Below are 18,062 nucleotides of genomic sequence, written 5' to 3'. Positions count from 1 at the left end.
ACACAGACCTGCATAAATATCAAACTCCTAGGATATCTCTCCCTGGTATTTCACCTATGCTCTTGTTTCTGCAGTGCTTGTTCTCACCATGCTCACAAATTGACTTGAGACTCCATACCCCCTACGAATATTTTAAAATAAACTTTTTCATTATTTATATGCATTAGATAAACTGTTACAAACTGGACAGGAAAGATATTATTCTAATAATCTTATACAAACCTGAAACCAGTGCTGTCCCAAAAATGGTTTAGAGGACCTACTGGAGGAGACATCAAATCAATGTATGCTTCCAGTTTACAACTTCTTCTTGCAGGAACAATTATAACACCTTAAGAAAAGAGATACACATTTGAGTATTCACTGTACTTCCACAGTGCGGAAGGAAATGATCATCTACCATGATACTCACAGAGAAATATTGTCGTCTTGTAAAAAGTCATCATGGTAAGTAGTGGGTTGTTCTATGGGACATTCAGTTGTGCTCTAACCTGTTTAGAAAGGCACAGGTAAGTATGGAGAAAATATAACTTATATCATAAAATGTAGTTATAAACACTTGATATTATTTACGACAAAATTTCCACATTTAATTATAATTCCCCAACATATCATATGTTTTTAATTGAAACTCTATAAACAATATAATAAAATGTTATAAATGAGCTGCAGTAGTAGCTTTTCAGAGTTGCTAGACTTGTAATATCTGAAGAGGAATAATTAACAGCGCAAAAAAAGACTCTAAATGCATGTAACGCAAATGACAACTGCAAGTCCTATAAGGAGAATGAAAAGCAGATTATCTAATATTAGCAGCAGAGACTGGCATCTGGCTGACAGCCACAAAGAAAAATGAGCGTGTAATGAAAAATGCATAAAGAAAAACAGAACAAAGTTTTAGTAAGCAGCCTAAAATTATATGCCTTATATTAATTCTAAATTTATCAGCTTTACTAATAATAAATCAGATTCACTGGAGCCAGTTCACACCAAGGATGGAACACAGCAAAAAGCAATGGAACATCCAAATTGGAATACACGATGCTTATGTGGACAGATCATACTTCCCATATGAAGGAGGCTCTTAGTGCAGAGAGAAGCATACAGAAAATACAGTAAATTGCTTAAGTTTTGGACCAAATCCTTCTTAAAAAGCACATACATAATTCACACTCATACACCTACTGACTCTAGGTACAGCATTCTGACTGTTGACTGGTACAAGTAGTTATCTTGGCTGGGTGGGGTAAGGAATGGAGGAATGACACCTTTTTTCCTCCGGGGCAGAGCAGGAAGGGGGGGGGGGGGGGGCAGCAGGGGAACAGTAGGAGAAGAAATTAACAAAGCTATGAGGATTGTGTGATCAGCATACAGCTCTCCCTACTGCCAAAATCAATTTTCGAAACAGCAGCCATTAGTTTCTCTTTAGGTACTGATACCACCTCACAGTGGTAACAGGACCCTTTTCCATTCCTCTCACATTTAGTCATCAACACCATGGTTCACTGATTACTCACTCACTAAAGTGTAATTCATTATACTACAGTGAAGTATAGCTCATATGGCAGTCTGTTGTTTGCTGCTTTCCTGCTGAAGGTCAGTGATCACGATAAACAGAAATCAGTGAGGAAGGAAATGGTTGAAAGATTGTCTACAAGGTATCTGGCCAACATTCCTTTGGTCACCTTAATGATAGGTGATGCATTTCTTGCTCAATTCATTTGTTTCTGGACTTCAAATCACCTCAGTTCAAAGGAAAAGTCATTACATTCAGAAAAGTGAAAATATACCGTCCCACACTACAATGAAATTTGCTGACATTTTAATTAACAGAATATGTTTCAGTGCTGCCTCAGTCATTTTATTCATATGAGCTGGCCTCCTATGAGTTCTTCTAGTTTCTTAAGCCAAAAGAAATTAGATAACAACAGCTGTTTCTGAATGATGATGCTGTAGTATCTATTAACAATGAAATGAGTAGCAGGACATTTCACAATAACTGTAGGCTAAATCACACAATGGAAACTTCAGGTTGGAATATCAACAATATGAGAAAAAGATATTTATGTCAATTAAGTCATCAAGGCAAAGGAAAAAACTTCCTGGAAATATGATGAAATATACCAGATTATTGCTGAAAGGTTGAAATGGAATGATACAACACAAATTAAGCTTTATGGATGCTTAGAAAGTGCAAAAAAGGGAGAAATCAAAAGAATGAGTGTAACAGGTAAAAACATTGAATAAGTTATTGCTTTTAGAAAAGTGCATTCAGCACACTGAAAGGTTAACTATAATTCTGGAGTACTTAAAATGATAATATACAAAATGTTTATGTGTGCCTTCACTTACATGTAAAAAAGGATAGGTACATTAAATTTCAGTACAATGTCAAAAGTCTGTTAGGGGAAAGTACGTTTGTAGTGAGGTGAAAAAATGTAAGCTGTATAATGAGAAAAAGCACGTGATTATAATTTGATGGCACTCTTAAGGCTTGAACTTAAAAATTCTGTCAATTCAGGAGTCAGTGAGATAGCTGTAAAATTATTACAATTAGTTGAAATTACATGTTATTTGATTTAGTGCCCAAAATCTACAAAACAGGAAGTGTACCATCTGGAACACATCACCAAATAATAACACTTATGTATGAATGCATATATCCCCAACTGATATTCTTTTAGTTAGTAACAAAGTAAAGTTTGGTTGAACTCTGTAATTCATAATCACAATACTAGAAGTAAAAATAATTTGCATGCAGAATATATATTACTAGCTGGGATTCAGAATGGAGTTTTATCCTCTGTCATACAAGACTACTACAGGTTAATGGCAGATCTTAGGCAGGTAATTGAGAATACCCAAAGCTTCAAAAAGAAAGTAAAAGAATACTTCATTAGTCAATCATCCTGCAATTTATCTCAATATTTTGACTCAGGGAGGTGAATTCCAGATAACTCTAACATTTTTATTACATGTACCTTGAGCTTTCCATTGTACAGATAGTGGACAGTCCTCTGTAAAGCAACATAACTACTTTTTTTGAAGTATTAAACAAAAACATCTGCTGAGTAATTAGGAGGAAGAGCAGTAGTTTTTTCCAAAGGAACTGTTTTCCCTAATACACATATATAAGTAATTCCTCTAAATAACAGTGTGACTAGATTAGCACAAGCCATAATCTGTTGTTAGTACACTTTACAGAAGCAGCCAACTGTTATTGCCTCTGCCTGTTAATGTATAATTTGCTCATTGCATATTCCTAAAGGCTCTCCTTCACGATGGTATCTATGGAGTATGAGATGGGGATGGACAGATGAATGAATGAAAAAATGGAAGGAAAAAAAAAGTAAGCACTCATGGTATACTTGAGATATTGAGTGGTCGACAGGAACATAATCAATATCGAAATTTACAGCATGAGTCTTCCATGCTGCAGTAGACAACAGAGAGCGTGGTGTTTGGAAACTTCCTGTCACATTGAAACTGTTTACTTGACTGGGACTTGGACCGAGCACCTTGCCTTTTGTTGAAAATGCTCTTGCTGAGAGAGAGATGCAAGTACAAATATTGATCTGCTCACACAGCTTTCCTTCTGCCAGCACCTCTGCACCTCTCTCCTACTTTCCATAGTTCACTGAAGCTCTGCTGCACCCCTTGCTTCCATTTTTTGGGAGAACTTTGTGAAAGTGTAGTTCATTTGTAAAGAAGATCGCATATAGGACACTATTGTGACCTATTCTTGAGTACTGCTTGAGTTTTTGGGGTGTACACCAATTTTGGATTAAAGGATGACATCAAAGAAATTTGAAGGCAGGCTGATAGATTTGTTACCATTAGGCTGTGTGCACAGTGCCACTGACAACGATCATCAGACACCGTCGCCAGAGGTCATCTGATAACACTGGCTGACAGCATGGTCGTACTGCGCCTGATCTCCTTCTCAGTCTTTGGCTGGTTCAAGGAAGTTAGGTTAGGTTAGAATCTATTCCATGTATGAAGTGGGTTCAGTTTTAACCTCTTAGGGTGGAATGGATACCACAATGCCTCTGTGCTTGGATACCAGTGCTGCCTAGCAGTGTCTGCTATTAAAGAGACACCAAATGCATGTGAATGAGCTTTCTTGTCTTGTAAGGAATGTGGCGAGTACTATACACACTGTCCTCAGTTATTGTGATAACCAGATAAGTTTTATAAATGTATGAGATGATGGGAGAAACATTCGTGATGACGCTGAAAAGCAAGTTAGAAACACTCTATTTCACTCTATTTATGTAAAGTTGTGCAGATGTGCATCAATTAACCTTTAATGACTGTCATTTAGCACACAAACGAAAGATAGGCCTGAGCATTAAGTGTAGCACAAGATACTCTGAAAACCTACAGCACTTAAAAAAGGAAATACATACCATGCACCACATTTGCAAACCACTTCATATTAACAGAATCACTACCCTACTGGCATAAAAACCAGTAAGCAGTATTAATAATTTGTTGACAATTAATGACAACCTACCACAAAAAAGGTCCAGTATAGTAGCTATAAGCATGTAAGATATGCCACTCTTTTCACTCGAACAAATTAATTTTTGAGGTTATAATCTAGGTATGCCTAAAATTATCAATAAAGATTTTACCTATTTGAGGTTTTGAATAAACCTGTGATTCCAGTTCATAGATTCCAATCTATATCCTGACTATGATATTTTCATCCTCAGGACTCCACAAAATCACTCTTTCGTGGACTAAACTTATCAGTTTCTCATGCTCCATATTTTGTGTGAGTAAATCAGCCAATTTCACCAATTGCCATCTGAAGTCTATATGTCCAGGAGATAAGATAGGCTATAGTGTGTCCGCGCACATAGTGGTGTACTGATTAGAAGATCGGCCGCCTCTGGCTGATGTCGGTCGTCGGCAGAATCCAGCGATATTGGGGCCACTGTAACCACACCCTCAGTTTCGAACAACACAGAGGTATTACAAAGATGATTCGGGAACTCAAATGGGATGAAGATAAGATACAAGAAATTAGGGCTCATACATAAGCTTATAGAAGTTGTTTTTCCCTCACTTTATTTGCAAATGGGACAGAAAAGGAAATGACTAGTAGTGGTACAGGGTATCATCTGCCACACACCATAAGGGGCTTGCGGAATATGAATGTAAATGTAGATGTAGAAAGGATATTATGGCGAAATGGATAGTAACAGCATAGGTGGTTGTTACCAGATTTAATGTTTCACTCTGAAAAGGAGTGTGTGTGTTATTTTGCAACTTTAAACCTTGCTAGTCCAGCAAAATATGCAAGAGAGTAGACAGAAATTTGGAAAGTAGGAGACAGGTACAGGCACAACTAAGCCATGGAGATTGGTCAAGAGTCATGCCCAGATATCTCAGATAATAAGAGAACTGCCTATGACAGAGAAGGGTTTGAGTTCAAGTATCCCCTTGGCACACAGTTTAATCTAGCAGGAAGTTTCATGATTGAAACTGTTGCTTTCAGGTCATGCCCATCCTCATGCAAAGAACCCCTCGAGGTCACAAGTTCAGTCTTTAGTAAGGCTCATTTGAAAGTTTTGTGTTAATAATAATTATGACAGGAAAAATATTAGCTGCTAATGACTCACCAAGAGCATAACAAGAGTGACAAAATGAGTGTCCGGGAGGTGCAGTGATCAACCTTCTATGGAATGTATGTATTATACAGTACAAAATGGATATCATCAACATTCAAGAAATGTTCAAAACAAACTATTAACTTGCACTATGAACACTGAATGACTAATGGCATGCCACAGTGATCACAAAGATTTGAACCATCAATATCAAAGGCTAATTCCTTGGGAGTTACAGACCATGCAGGATTTGCAGCTAGGATTCACTCTTAAAGAATGCATATAGAATCAATCATATTGGTGCAATGAAGTGATGAGAACTGACTGAATGTGATGGCATGCAACTGAAAGCAAAACAGTCTGCCATGGAGCTTATTGTAAAACTGGCTATCCTTTAAGGCATAGCTGCAGATATTGTGATAATATGTTTCATAGGTATGAAAAAAACAAACATCCAGAGGCTGAACTTGTCCATTGGTTCCTGCCAGTATGAACTGGAATGTCGCACATTTTTCAGGAGGCATAGTTTGCTCTAAAGGAGTATGGGTTTTATGCACAGATCACATATCAAGCAAAAGCAGGTTATTTTGATCAGCTATTGGCCAAGAGCAGTGCTCATGGTTGTAGTTCCCTGACGGCCATTTTCCCACCCTTGCTTGCTGTCATGTAAATATTCCCTAATGCTGTTACAAGATCATTCACATAGGAAAGAGTCATTGGGAGTAGAGCACCTCCAACTTCTTGCAGCACAATAGGTAACTTTTCAGCCAATTTAACATCCAGACTAACAGACGGCATAATTGTATATGAAAGCATTAAGGCATTGATGTTAATTGATCTTGATAGAACTATCTTCGTACCTCTAATTTCCAGGGTTCCTTTCATATGCATTTCCTCTTCAAATTACAATAGGTTCAGAGTTGATAACAACTTCCTTACAGAACAATGGGATAAGTTTGTTTATCTCATCCACAAATTTTCAAGCCAATTCCGCAGTTTGCTGTGCATAATCAAATTGAGCTTCATTTCAGATTTTGTTATCTTAAGTCTTCCAATCCTGTAGCACTTTTTGAAGTTATGCAATCATCAACCGCTTCCCTTGAAGTCACTCTAATCTATATCATGCAGAATATGATGAACATAACATAACAAGTGTGCCTTGTACTCCTTTGAATATCCATATTTTCTTTTATTTACTACATGGTTATATTGCTGCAGACTTATTCAAAATCTGTTCATAATTGTATTTTTACTGTGATTATTTTCTACGTATGTAATTATGTTTAGTATCCATTCCTTGGACAGTGATTGTCCTTTGCTATGTTAGATTGAAGACAGGATATGTGGCTCCCTGTCTGGCAAGGATGATCAACTAAGTGACTCAAAACCTACTTCAGTATCACTTTCACTTGTTAAGCTCATATTGTCATCATTGTACTCCTCATGTACTTTATCTGTACAGTACAGTGTATATGACACAAAACATTCCACTGATTCATCTTGTAGAAACACTAATATTTCATCTGCTACTTTTTTCTCACTCTGCAAAATTCCTTGGTTTCTTTTTGACCAAATGTATACTTCAGCAACTGTTCTTGTAGATATAATTCAATGTTTGCTTTGTTAATCATTGCCATTGTTCTGCTTTGTACAACACTACTGGCACTGTAGCACTGTTGTGAGTTACTCAGTGTCTAAGCAGTTCAACTATGCTATGTAACGTCAAGTTGTGCTCACCACTGGACACCCCCGGTCCTGTCTCCTGTTGCCATTAGCAGCCAATATTATGGTTGCATGGTAGGCAGTACGTGGGGCATAGAATACCATAAACATCATCGGCCTTTATCCCAGCACTGCAGTCTGACAGAGTTATGGAGTAGATGAGAGGAACAAGGAGGAAGGGTGGTGTTGAGGGGAAAAAAGGTGAAAGCTATGGGGAAAAGACAGCAAGGCAGCTAGATAAAAGTGGCTCTGAGGAACCAGCCCTTGTGCAGGCAAGAGAAGTTGCATGTCATACAGAACGATATGGGGGAGTGTTTGGGGAGGGGGTGGGGAGACAGAGCAGAGAAAGAGGGAGACCGTAGAGAGAACAATGCAGAGTGTATATTAATCATGTGAATGGAAAGGAAGACAACAGAAGCGAACATGGATCATGTGTAATAGGAACTAGTGCAGACTGAATCAAGGGCATTGAATGAAATGTTGTACAAACAAATCCCAACTGTGTAATTCTGAGACACTGGTATATGTGATGGGGAGGGGAAAATCAATATGACACAGGTAGTGAAACAACCACTGAATTCCTGAAGTTGAGTGTGTATGGTGAACATAACAGTAGGCATCCCTGGCATTGAGAAGGAGCTAAAAGAGCTGTAAACAAATAAGTTGCCAGTTCCAGATGGAGCCCCAGTTTAGTTTTACAAAGAGTATTCTTCAGCATTGGCCCCTTACTTAATTTGCATTTATTACAAATTTCTCACTCAGTGCAAAGTCCCAAGCAACCAGAAAAAGTGAAGATGACCACAGTATATAAGAAGAATAAAAGAAAAGATCCACAAAATTATAGATCAATAGCCTTAACATTGGTCTGCTGCAAAATTCTTGGACATCTTCTTCGTTCAAATAGAATAAATTTCCTTGAGACAGAACAGCTTATGTCCACAAATCAGCATGGCTTTAGATAGTGTCTCTTGTGTAAAACTCAACTTGACCTTGTCTTGCCCAATACCCTACAAACCATGGATGAAACACAATAGGCACATTCCATATTCCTAGATCTCCAGAAAGTAATTGAGACAGTGCTGCACTGCAGATTGTTTACAAAGGTCCAAACTTATGGAATAGATATTTGACTAGATAACTTTTTTAAGGAATAGAACCCTGTATGTTGTTGAGGATGATAAGCGTTCTTCAGAGACAAGGTTATTGTCAGAAGTGCCCCAGGAAACTGTGATGGGACCTTCCTTGTTCTCTATATACATGCATGATCTAACAGATAGTGCAAGCAACAATCTGCAACCATTTGCGATGCCAAGATGCTGTAATGTATGGGAAAGTGAGTGACATCCTTGAGTGACTTTAGAGAATACAGAGTGACTTGGACAGAATTTGTATTTGATGTCATAAATTGTAGCTTGCTCTAAATGAGGAGGAAAATCCATCCTGTAATGATTGAATACAGCATTAGTGGTGTGCTGTTTGACACCATCACATTGATGTGATCTAGGGGTAATGTTGCTAAGGAATATCAAACAGGCCAGGGGAAGCAAATGGTTGACTTTGGTTTAGTGTGTAAAATCTAGGGAAGTGTAACTCATCTATAAAAGAGACTGACATTTTGTGATGTTATGCCTGCAAGGTCGACAAAACATCATACCTCCCAGCATTGAAAGTTGCCTAGTTCCCAAGCATCCACTACTCACTGAAAAGCAGATTTCGTTGCATTCCACTAAGTGGCCCTACCAGCTCTGCCAGAAGTCGCAGGTTGCGAAAATCTACTTGCTTCCATGCTCCATATGACCAAAAATAGATCCTAAGATATCCTGCCACAGGATGGTATTTAGGCCGGTACGTGGCCATCCATCAGCAGTTCACTCCAAGCCAGGACTCCAGTCCAAACATCCAGTTCCATGTGGACTTTGCCGTCTCAGCTGCCGACCGGCTGCCACAACAGACAACACCTGGATCACTTCGCCATTGTTGACAGACCTATCTTTGTGGTTGTGGATGTTGAAAAACTTTGCTTACATTATTCTTGTAGTACACTGACTATAGACTGTTCCCAGGGGATTTTAACTCCGTGCATAAATGGAAAAACTTGAATTGTTTGTTGCATTTTAACACCATGCCAGGACAGAAGAGCTTAAACTCTTAGTTGAACTTTGCTTGAAGATGGTCTAAACTAGAGTCTCCAGCCAGCGACTTTCAGCTTGTGAATATTGTATTATTACTCATTAGAGTGTCAAACAGTTTTCTTATTTTTGTCAACAAATTTTTTGAAGAATCTGTGCCATATATTTTGCCACCCATGGCAAGCTTCATGTGTGTACCAACAGCAACATTTAGTGAGTTGCATGTGCTCTCAGATGCTGTATAGTTTCTCTTTGTTTTTTAGAATGTCTGAAACAACAGATTTTAGTGCACAAGTTTTTCTGATGCTCCAGCATATGTTACCAGCTCTGCAACTATGGCAGACAGTAGCTGCAGTTTCAACCTCAATGGTGGAGGTATCCAACCATCTCTCCAGAATTGACAACATGGTCAAGGCATTCTGTACAGCAGCCCTGTCATTCCAGACATTTGACTGCAAGGTTAAACAATGGGCTGACTACATCTCAAGGATGAAGCAGCACTTCCTGGTGCTTTTTTGTTGGGTTATGTGGGACCAGAGATATATCATTGTCTTGTACAACAACTTTATCCTGAGACAGAGCCCCATGCCCTCCCATATGATAGGGCCAAATCCAATTTCCTTAAATATTTTGATTGTCAAGTTCATGTAGCTGCAGATAGTTGTAAGTTCTTCAGTTGTCATAAGCTCAGCACACAATCATACAGAGAATGGATTGCATGGTTGCAATGGCTATCCAGGGACTGTAGATTTGTGCACAGTAATCAGGTCTCAAAACAGTAATATGCAGCTTCATTTATCAGGGACATGATATTAGTGCATCCTCTGGATGATGAACTCTGAACGGACTTGTTGAAACTGAAAGATCCTACGTCAGAAGCATGTTTGTCATCATTAGGGCTTTAGAACAATCATTGCATTCAGAAGCAACTAGGCAAGACCTGTTCCAAGTTTCTGCAACCAGGACAATCCGTAGACTCTGAACACCAGTCAGAATGCAATGACAGATGGCACAAAAAGGTCAGGCACTAAAATGCCAACCCAGATAATTGCCACTGTGTAGCCAGTGTTTTATATCACACCCCAGTCATCAATGTCATTATCTCAGGGCAAAATGTACAACACATGGAAAGTCAGGTCACTGGGCAGAACTATGTCAATCACTGTGCAAATTGTCAGTGGACCACAACAAGTGCAATTCACTCAAAGGAGAAACAGTGACCAAAACCTTATCCAAACATACCATATATCAAATCTGTGTTCCCAACCACCACAAACAGAATCTCTCTGACAATCTACACTGATGATGGCCACTTGGATTGCAAATCGACACAGGTTCTTCTGCCATCATCACTGACTGGCAATCCTAACAGCAGGTGGGCACCACAACCTTCCAGCCCATGGACTCTCAGATGAGGACTAATAGCCATGGAATTTTGTGTTTTTTGCAGCAATTCACTACAAAGGTATAGTATACTGCCCAGACTAGCAGAGTTCATATCCTTGCAGTGGACACTCTAGGAGCAGTAAACCTACCTCTTCAATGCATTGGGACTACAGACACATGACTCTACACCCACAATCCACTCTGTCAGTGTTTCCAAGTTCCATCACAAATTGTTTGCAAAATTCAATTCAGTTTTTTATCAACCAGGATCAGGTGTCACAGAGTTTGAAGTACATATACTCCAACTCCCATCTGCCACCTCATATTTTTTGAAGCACATAATGTACCTTTTGCCTTACAAGACAAGTTGAAACTTGAATTGAAACGACTGCAGCATAAAGAAATGCTTACCCCTAGCTCAAACGGTCAGTGGGTCACATCTACAGCCACAGCAAAAAAAAAAAAAAAAAAAAAAAAAAAAAAGGGGTGGTGGACTCATACCCAATTCCAAAGGTGGAGGTCATCTTGACCAGTATAGCGGGTGCACAAATTTTTGCTAAAATTGACCTCAAAAATGCATACCTTCAGCCCCACCTGGATGTCGAGTCCAAGAAGAAGCTGGTAATCAGTACTTACAGACTTCATCAGTACAACTATCTACCATTCAGAGTGGCTAGCAGCACAGCTATTTTCCAAAGAGATCTCTAAAATATCACTTGTGAAGTGCCACATACAGCAAACTGGAAAAGTGTAGCTTCTATGCAGAACACGTCAAATACTTGGGGAATGTCCTCAGTGCTACAGGCATTCATCCCACACCTCAGTATGTGGAGGTGGTCCAAAAATTGCCCACACCAAAAGATAAAGACCAACTCAAGTACATACTATGACAATTGAGCTATTACTGGAAATTTGTACTACAGCACCTCTTCATAACCATTGTTGCTCTTTTTTCAAGGCTTCAGCGTCCACCCCCACCAAGACAGCTCACTGCCTACAGCAATGGGAACTATTTTTACCTGCTTATAATTATGGCATCCAATTTCATTCCACCACACAACATACTAATGCCGATCTTCTGTCCTGACTGTCAGTACGTCAGGACTCAGAATTTAACTAGGAGGCAGGAGGATATTCACACTTAGCCAACAGCCTCCCATTGGATGTGATGCTGGTGACCACACACTTCGCAAACAACTCATCATCTGGGAACTCCTTTGATTTGCCCAGCAAGGGTGAACCTCCGAATGAAGACACATCAAAAACCCAGAAATCCAGGCATACTGGTGCAGAAGACACAAGCTTTCAACCATCCAAGGCATACAACTCCTACAGAGCAAGAGTCACCAGACCAGAGCAGCTATTCAGATGTCACTACAGCAACGACTGCTGGCCCTGCTCCACAAGGGAGACTGGAGGGTGGTCCTTACCAGGAGGTTGGCTTGCCAGCATGTGTACTGGTGTGGCCTCAGTGTTGCCATCACACAGATGCTTGCAGCTTGTGCCACCTGCCAGAGCAAGCAGGCCACAGCACCTCATTTAATTCTTCCCATGGCCGGACGCTTCAGTGCCATGATCAAGACTGCAACCGGATTTTGCTGGATTGTTTCTGGGCCATACCGGACTCATAGCCATTGATGCAGGTAAAGGTTTTCCTTATGTCTCCCATATGTCAAACACCTCACCCAGTTGAACCATCCAGACACTGGCAAAAATATTTTCAATGGAAGGGCTGGTAACTGATAATGCGCCACAATTCACTTCAGACAAATTTATTTCCTTTTGTGAAAAGAATGGCATACAATTAATACAAATGTCACCTTTTCGTCTGGCCTCCAATAGCCTAACATAAAGATTTGTCTGCATGTTATAAAATCAAATATCAAAATTTACACTGCACTCACTCTGTGGACGAATTCTTGACCTTGTTTTTAGCTTCATATCATGCCACTCCACAAGACAAAGTCTTGCCAGTAGAAAAATTACATGGCCAACCACACAGGTCGCAACTTTCAATCACATATCCATAAGTCAATCAGGAGCTATCACAGGAAACCTATTGCCAACATTATATCCTTCAGGATCCTGTTTGGATCCTTGTACTTTTTAGGGGGGCACCAAGATTGACTACCAGAAAAAGTAACAAAACCCTTGGCACGGCTATGGCCAAAGTCACCCTGACAAAAGGCATAGTCTGCTGAAAACATATAAACCAAATGCGACCTTGCAAAGATAAAAATGCAAACACAGAAGGATTACCATTCTTTCTTTTTACAGAGATGCGGACAAAAGAGAGGCAACAACAAATCAACACAAGGTCATCCCAACTGTAGCCATTAACCAGATTCACGGACAAGCCCGCATCCACGGAACCGATGCCGATGGTAGTGGACAACATTCCACCTCTGCCCCTCCCCCTCCACCACCAACGACCAAAGGCAGCAAGGAAACAATGAAATAAGTTTTGTCCTCTATGCCCCTTTTGAGTGGATGGGGGAGGGGGATGGCATGTTATGACATTGTGTGTGCAAGGTCAACAACATATCATATCTCCCAGCATCAAGGGTTGCCCACTTCACAGGCAATCACTTCTCACTGGAAGGTAATTTCCTGGTGATACACTGGGTGGCCCTCGCAGCAATACCAGAGTTTGTGGGTTGCAGGAACCTGCTTGCTTTTACCATCTACATGACCAAAAATAGATCTCAAGATATCCTGCCACTGGATGATATTTAGGTTAGCACATGGTCATCCATCAGCAGTTCTCTCTAAGCCAAGACTCCAGTTTGGACATCCAGGTCCATGCCAACAACACCACCTCTGGCACCAACCAGACACAGTCGTTAAGGAAAATGCCCTGGGTCACTGTGCCACCATCAGCAGACCTATCTTTGTGGTTATAGATGTTGTAAAACTTTGCTTAAATTATTCTTGTAGTACATTGGCTGTAGACTGTTCCATGGGAATTTTAACTCTGTACTTAGTAGGAAATAGTTAAATCTTCCCTGAATTTTAAGGCCTCAAACTTAGCTTCAAGAGAGTCTCAGCAAGACTTAGCATTTTTGTATGTGTGACAAACTTGTTTTCTAAACTATAGCCTTCAGGCAGATTTTCAACTTGCAAATCTGGTGCCATTATTCATCAGAGTAGATGAATAGTTATGAATAGTTTTGTTATTTTTGTAAATAAAATTTGTGAACAATCTGTGACATTTTTTGTGTCGCCTATGGCATATTCTTCAGAATTCCATATAGATCATTTGTATGGACACTTACTGAGTACTGCTGGAGTGTTTGGGTTCCTGATAATGTTGGGTTACAGGAAGACATTGAATCAGCTGAGGCAACCTCTCAGGTTGACACAGGATAGCTGATACAGAAGAACAGAGGAGGACAGAATAAATGTTTATTACAAAGTTAAAAAAAATCTATTACTGGTACATAAACCTTGTGGAAGTTGATTACACTATGCGTCTCTCCAGGCACCTGAAGATGGAGTTACACAATAATGAAAATGGCAGCACTGTGAAATGGACAGAACGATAAAGAATACAGCTGTACAGAAAAATATTTATATTTTATTTATGATGAAATTTAAGTCCTGTGAAGCTGACATTGACATGAAAATTACAGTGTATCACTGCTACTTAGAGTATGCCATAAGTAATGGAAGAGAGTGTGTGTGATAGAAGGGGGTGGGGGCAGGGGAGAGAGGGGTCAATAAACACACATAATTCAAAGCCTGGTCATTTACAGAGGTCAACATAACGTGTACAATATCAGAAATAATTTATTCATTCTTCTTTACTAGACAGGCATTCTGTTAGTAAAAGAGTGAACAGCCTTTCAGACCATGTGCATGAATTTTAATGCTAAAAGGTTTTCTACTCAAATAAATGTTATATATAATTACAAATTATGTAGAAAAGCTAATCCAAGGGCAATAGAGAGCTTTTTAAACCTCATTCAAGAACAAGAGTGGCAGGATGTTTATGGTTGGTTGGTTGTTTCAGGGAAGGAGACCAGACAGCGAGGTCATCGGTCTCATCGGATTAGGGAAGGACGGGGAAGGAAGTCGGCCGTGCCCTTTGAAAGGAACCATCCCGGCATTTGCCTGGAGCGATTTAGGGAAATCACAGAAAACCTAAATCAGGATGGCCAGACGCGGAATTGAACCGTCATCCTCCCGAATGCGAGTCCAGTGTCTAACCACTGCGCCACCTCGCTCGGTATGTTTATGGTGCTGATAACATAGATGACAGATACAATGCATTCCTTAACATGTTTATCGTGCTCTTTGAAAGTTGCTTTCCATTAGAATGTTCAAAACAGGGTACTATCAGTAAAAGGCAGTCTAGGTAGATGACTAGTGGGATAATTACTCTGGGAATATACTACAACACTCTATGTATTGCTCACACAGAGATTGTGAAGATAAGATTAGAATAATTACTGCATGCACAGAGGCATTCAAACAATCTTTCTTCCCGTGCTCCATATGTGAATGGAACATAAAGAAACCCTAACAACTGGTATAGTGGAAAATACCATCTGCTATGCACGTCATGGTGGTTTGCAGAGTATTGATGTAGAAGTAGAAAAGTATATCATGCAGAACAAGTGGGAATTATATCAGAATGTTATAAGTAGTCACAACTGAGCTACAGTAGCCCATTACAGACAGTACTGTAATGTGTTCAAAAATATTACAAGGAAGCTACGCTAACAGAATAACTAATTCACAGGATAAAATTAAAACCATATGGTAAGTCATAAAGGAAGTGTCTGGTCAGCAGGACGAGGTTGAGGATACACAGTCAGTACATAGTAAAAAATTTTCTTTTACTACGGAATATGGGGAGCAGTTCACAACTAGTTCACCTCTTACCACAGGAAGAGATGGCAAAAGTTCATTCTCCACAGTATTGAGAATGGCTGTGATGTGGGACCTGAGAGGGGTGTGGTTAAATGGAAAGTGTCCCAGGATCAGTGCTGTGGACACTCCTGTTCCACATTTATATAAATGATATACCTTCTACTATTACATGTGATTCTAAAATATTTCTGATAACACTATCTTGGTAATAAAGAATGTTGGGTGCAAAGTTGGCACTGTTTCAAATAGTGCAGTTCCAGACATAAGTTTATGACTTGCAGAAAACAACCTACAGCTAAATCACAGTAAGCCTCAGTTTTTACTGTTTCTAACACACAAATCAACAAAATCTGAATACACAGAATGGGCATATGATTAGTGAGACTGAACAGTTCAAATTTCTAAATGTTCAGATAGACAATTTAGACACCAACTAACTAACACACACACACACACACACACACACACACACACACACACACACACAAACTCAAGCTTTCGCAACCCACAGTTGCTTCATCAGGAAGGAGGGAAGGAGAGGGAAAGATGAAAGGATGTGGGTTTTAAGGGAGAGGCTAAGGAGTCATTCCAATCCCGGGAGCAGAAAGCCTTACCTTAGGGGGAAAAAGGGACAGGTATACACTCGTACACACACACATATCCATCTCTGCCCAACTCTTTGCCTTTACAAACTCTTTGCCTTTACATATGTCTGCTTGTGTCTGTATATGTGCGGATGGATATGTGTGTGTGTGTGTGTGCAAGTGTATACCTGTCCCTTTTTCCCCCTGAGGTAAGTCTTTTCACCCCCGGGATTGGAATGACTCCTTACCCTCTCCCTTAAAACCCAATCCTTTCATCTTTCCCTCTCCTTCCCTCTTTCCTGATGAAGCAACTGTGGGTTGCAAAAGCTTGAATTTTGTGTGTGTGTTTGTGTTTGTTAGTGTCTCTATCAACATACCAACACTTTCGTTTGATAAGTTACATCATCTTTGTTTTTAGATATATTTTTCTCACATGGAATGTTTCACACTTGATTGTTGTTCCTTGTTAACAGTATAAACTTTTTCCCAAGAAGTAGCAACTTTTGTCCAGTTAATACTATGCAGAAATCAACTCTACATTTGGATTGTACCTCCTCGACTCTTTTGCAAAAGGCGGGCAGTATTCTACTGCATCCATTTTCAGTAAGCTACCACAAGAATTGGAAAATCTTAACAGCAATCCAAATGCTTCCAAATCCAAACTAAAGAGTTTGCTCATGGGTCACTCCTTCTATTCTGTTGAGAAGTTCCTCGAAAAATTAATTGATTGCGTTTATATGCACTTACAGGTTGTTGTCCTTTTAGGAGTCAAAACATTTTATTTTATTTATTATGACTTTTCTGTTGTACTGTTGTACTGACATGTTACATGACCATGGAGATTCACTCTTCAATTTGGTCCTATGGAACTAGGTGTATAATTTAAAAAAATACCAGAGGGTACTAATATTTGTCTGCTAGATGATAATATTTGACACTAAAATTCAGCTGAGAGTTGCTCAAGTACTAACAATATAGTCATGACCTTGTGTCTCCAGATTTCTTTCTATTTGGCACACTGAAGAAAGACTTTAAGGAACAATGCCAAGCCACATTGCTCATGGACAGCTGCAGGATGACTGTAAAATGAGTATTTTGAAACATGTTCTCTATTGGAAAAATGAATCAACAGACTTGATGCATTAGGAAATACCAAGAGAAATATTGTGTTAAGTGTGTTAATTTCTTTTTTTTCCCAAGATGTGTTGTTAAGTTCTGAGCATTACTTTTTAACACACTGACAGTCATGCGCTGTTTCACTAGCAGGCTATGGGATCGTGTGTAAGGCCCTACTGTGGCTCCCAATGGACTCAAAGCATCAGGTGTAAGGCTACGCTATGGTTGCCACCAGCCTTGAGCTACTCAACATGTTAATCCATACTTTAATAACAGTAACAAGGGCAAATACAGTATTGAACTCATGAGTTTTTGGTAGTGATTTTTGACAGGAACAAAAATGGTGCTTCCTTGTGATCCCTTCTGGAACTGCATAATGTTGTGGTCTCGTCCCTATTGATAAATTATGAAATAAGCCCTTTAATGCTGTAAAATTGTAGTTTATTTAAGAAAATTCTGATGTTCAGCTCTTCGTGTTTTATGCATTTCATACAGGTGGAAACCTATAACATCTCATTGATATTACATGAATCATTCAAATGTCATTCATACCTTCCTCAAATGTAATCACTTTCAGCAACCAGTTGCTGTAGCACCAAGCCATTGTGCAGTGCAGAGTTCATCACCATGTA

At 39.5% G+C, this 18,062-nt stretch overlaps 1 protein-coding gene across 7 annotated transcripts in view; it reads right to left on the bottom strand.

The window, feature by feature from the left end:
* LOC126188253 (alpha-L-iduronidase) overlaps positions 1–18,062 on the bottom strand; it is a 252,380-nt gene that overhangs the window by 210,913 nt on the left and 23,405 nt on the right. For 6 of the 7 annotated variants that reach the window (XM_049929820.1, XM_049929815.1, XM_049929813.1 and 3 more), the window contains 2 exons: positions 413–491; positions 223–331 (listed from right to left, as the gene is read on the bottom strand). In XM_049929820.1, coding sequence (XP_049785777.1) covers positions 223–331; positions 413–446 — 143 coding nt within the window. In that variant the 5' untranslated portion in view covers positions 447–491. Of the gene's footprint in view, positions 1–222; positions 332–412; positions 493–18,062 lie in introns of all 7 variants that reach the window. The other variant, XM_049929816.1, reaches the window with a different exon arrangement.

This window comes from Schistocerca cancellata, chromosome 5 (genome assembly GCF_023864275.1).
Source record: "Schistocerca cancellata isolate TAMUIC-IGC-003103 chromosome 5, iqSchCanc2.1, whole genome shotgun sequence".
In the NCBI taxonomy this organism is placed as follows: Eukaryota; Metazoa; Arthropoda; class Insecta; order Orthoptera; family Acrididae; genus Schistocerca; species Schistocerca cancellata.
Note: the sequence above shows the minus strand (reverse complement) of the source record. Positions and strands in the feature narration are given on the sequence as shown.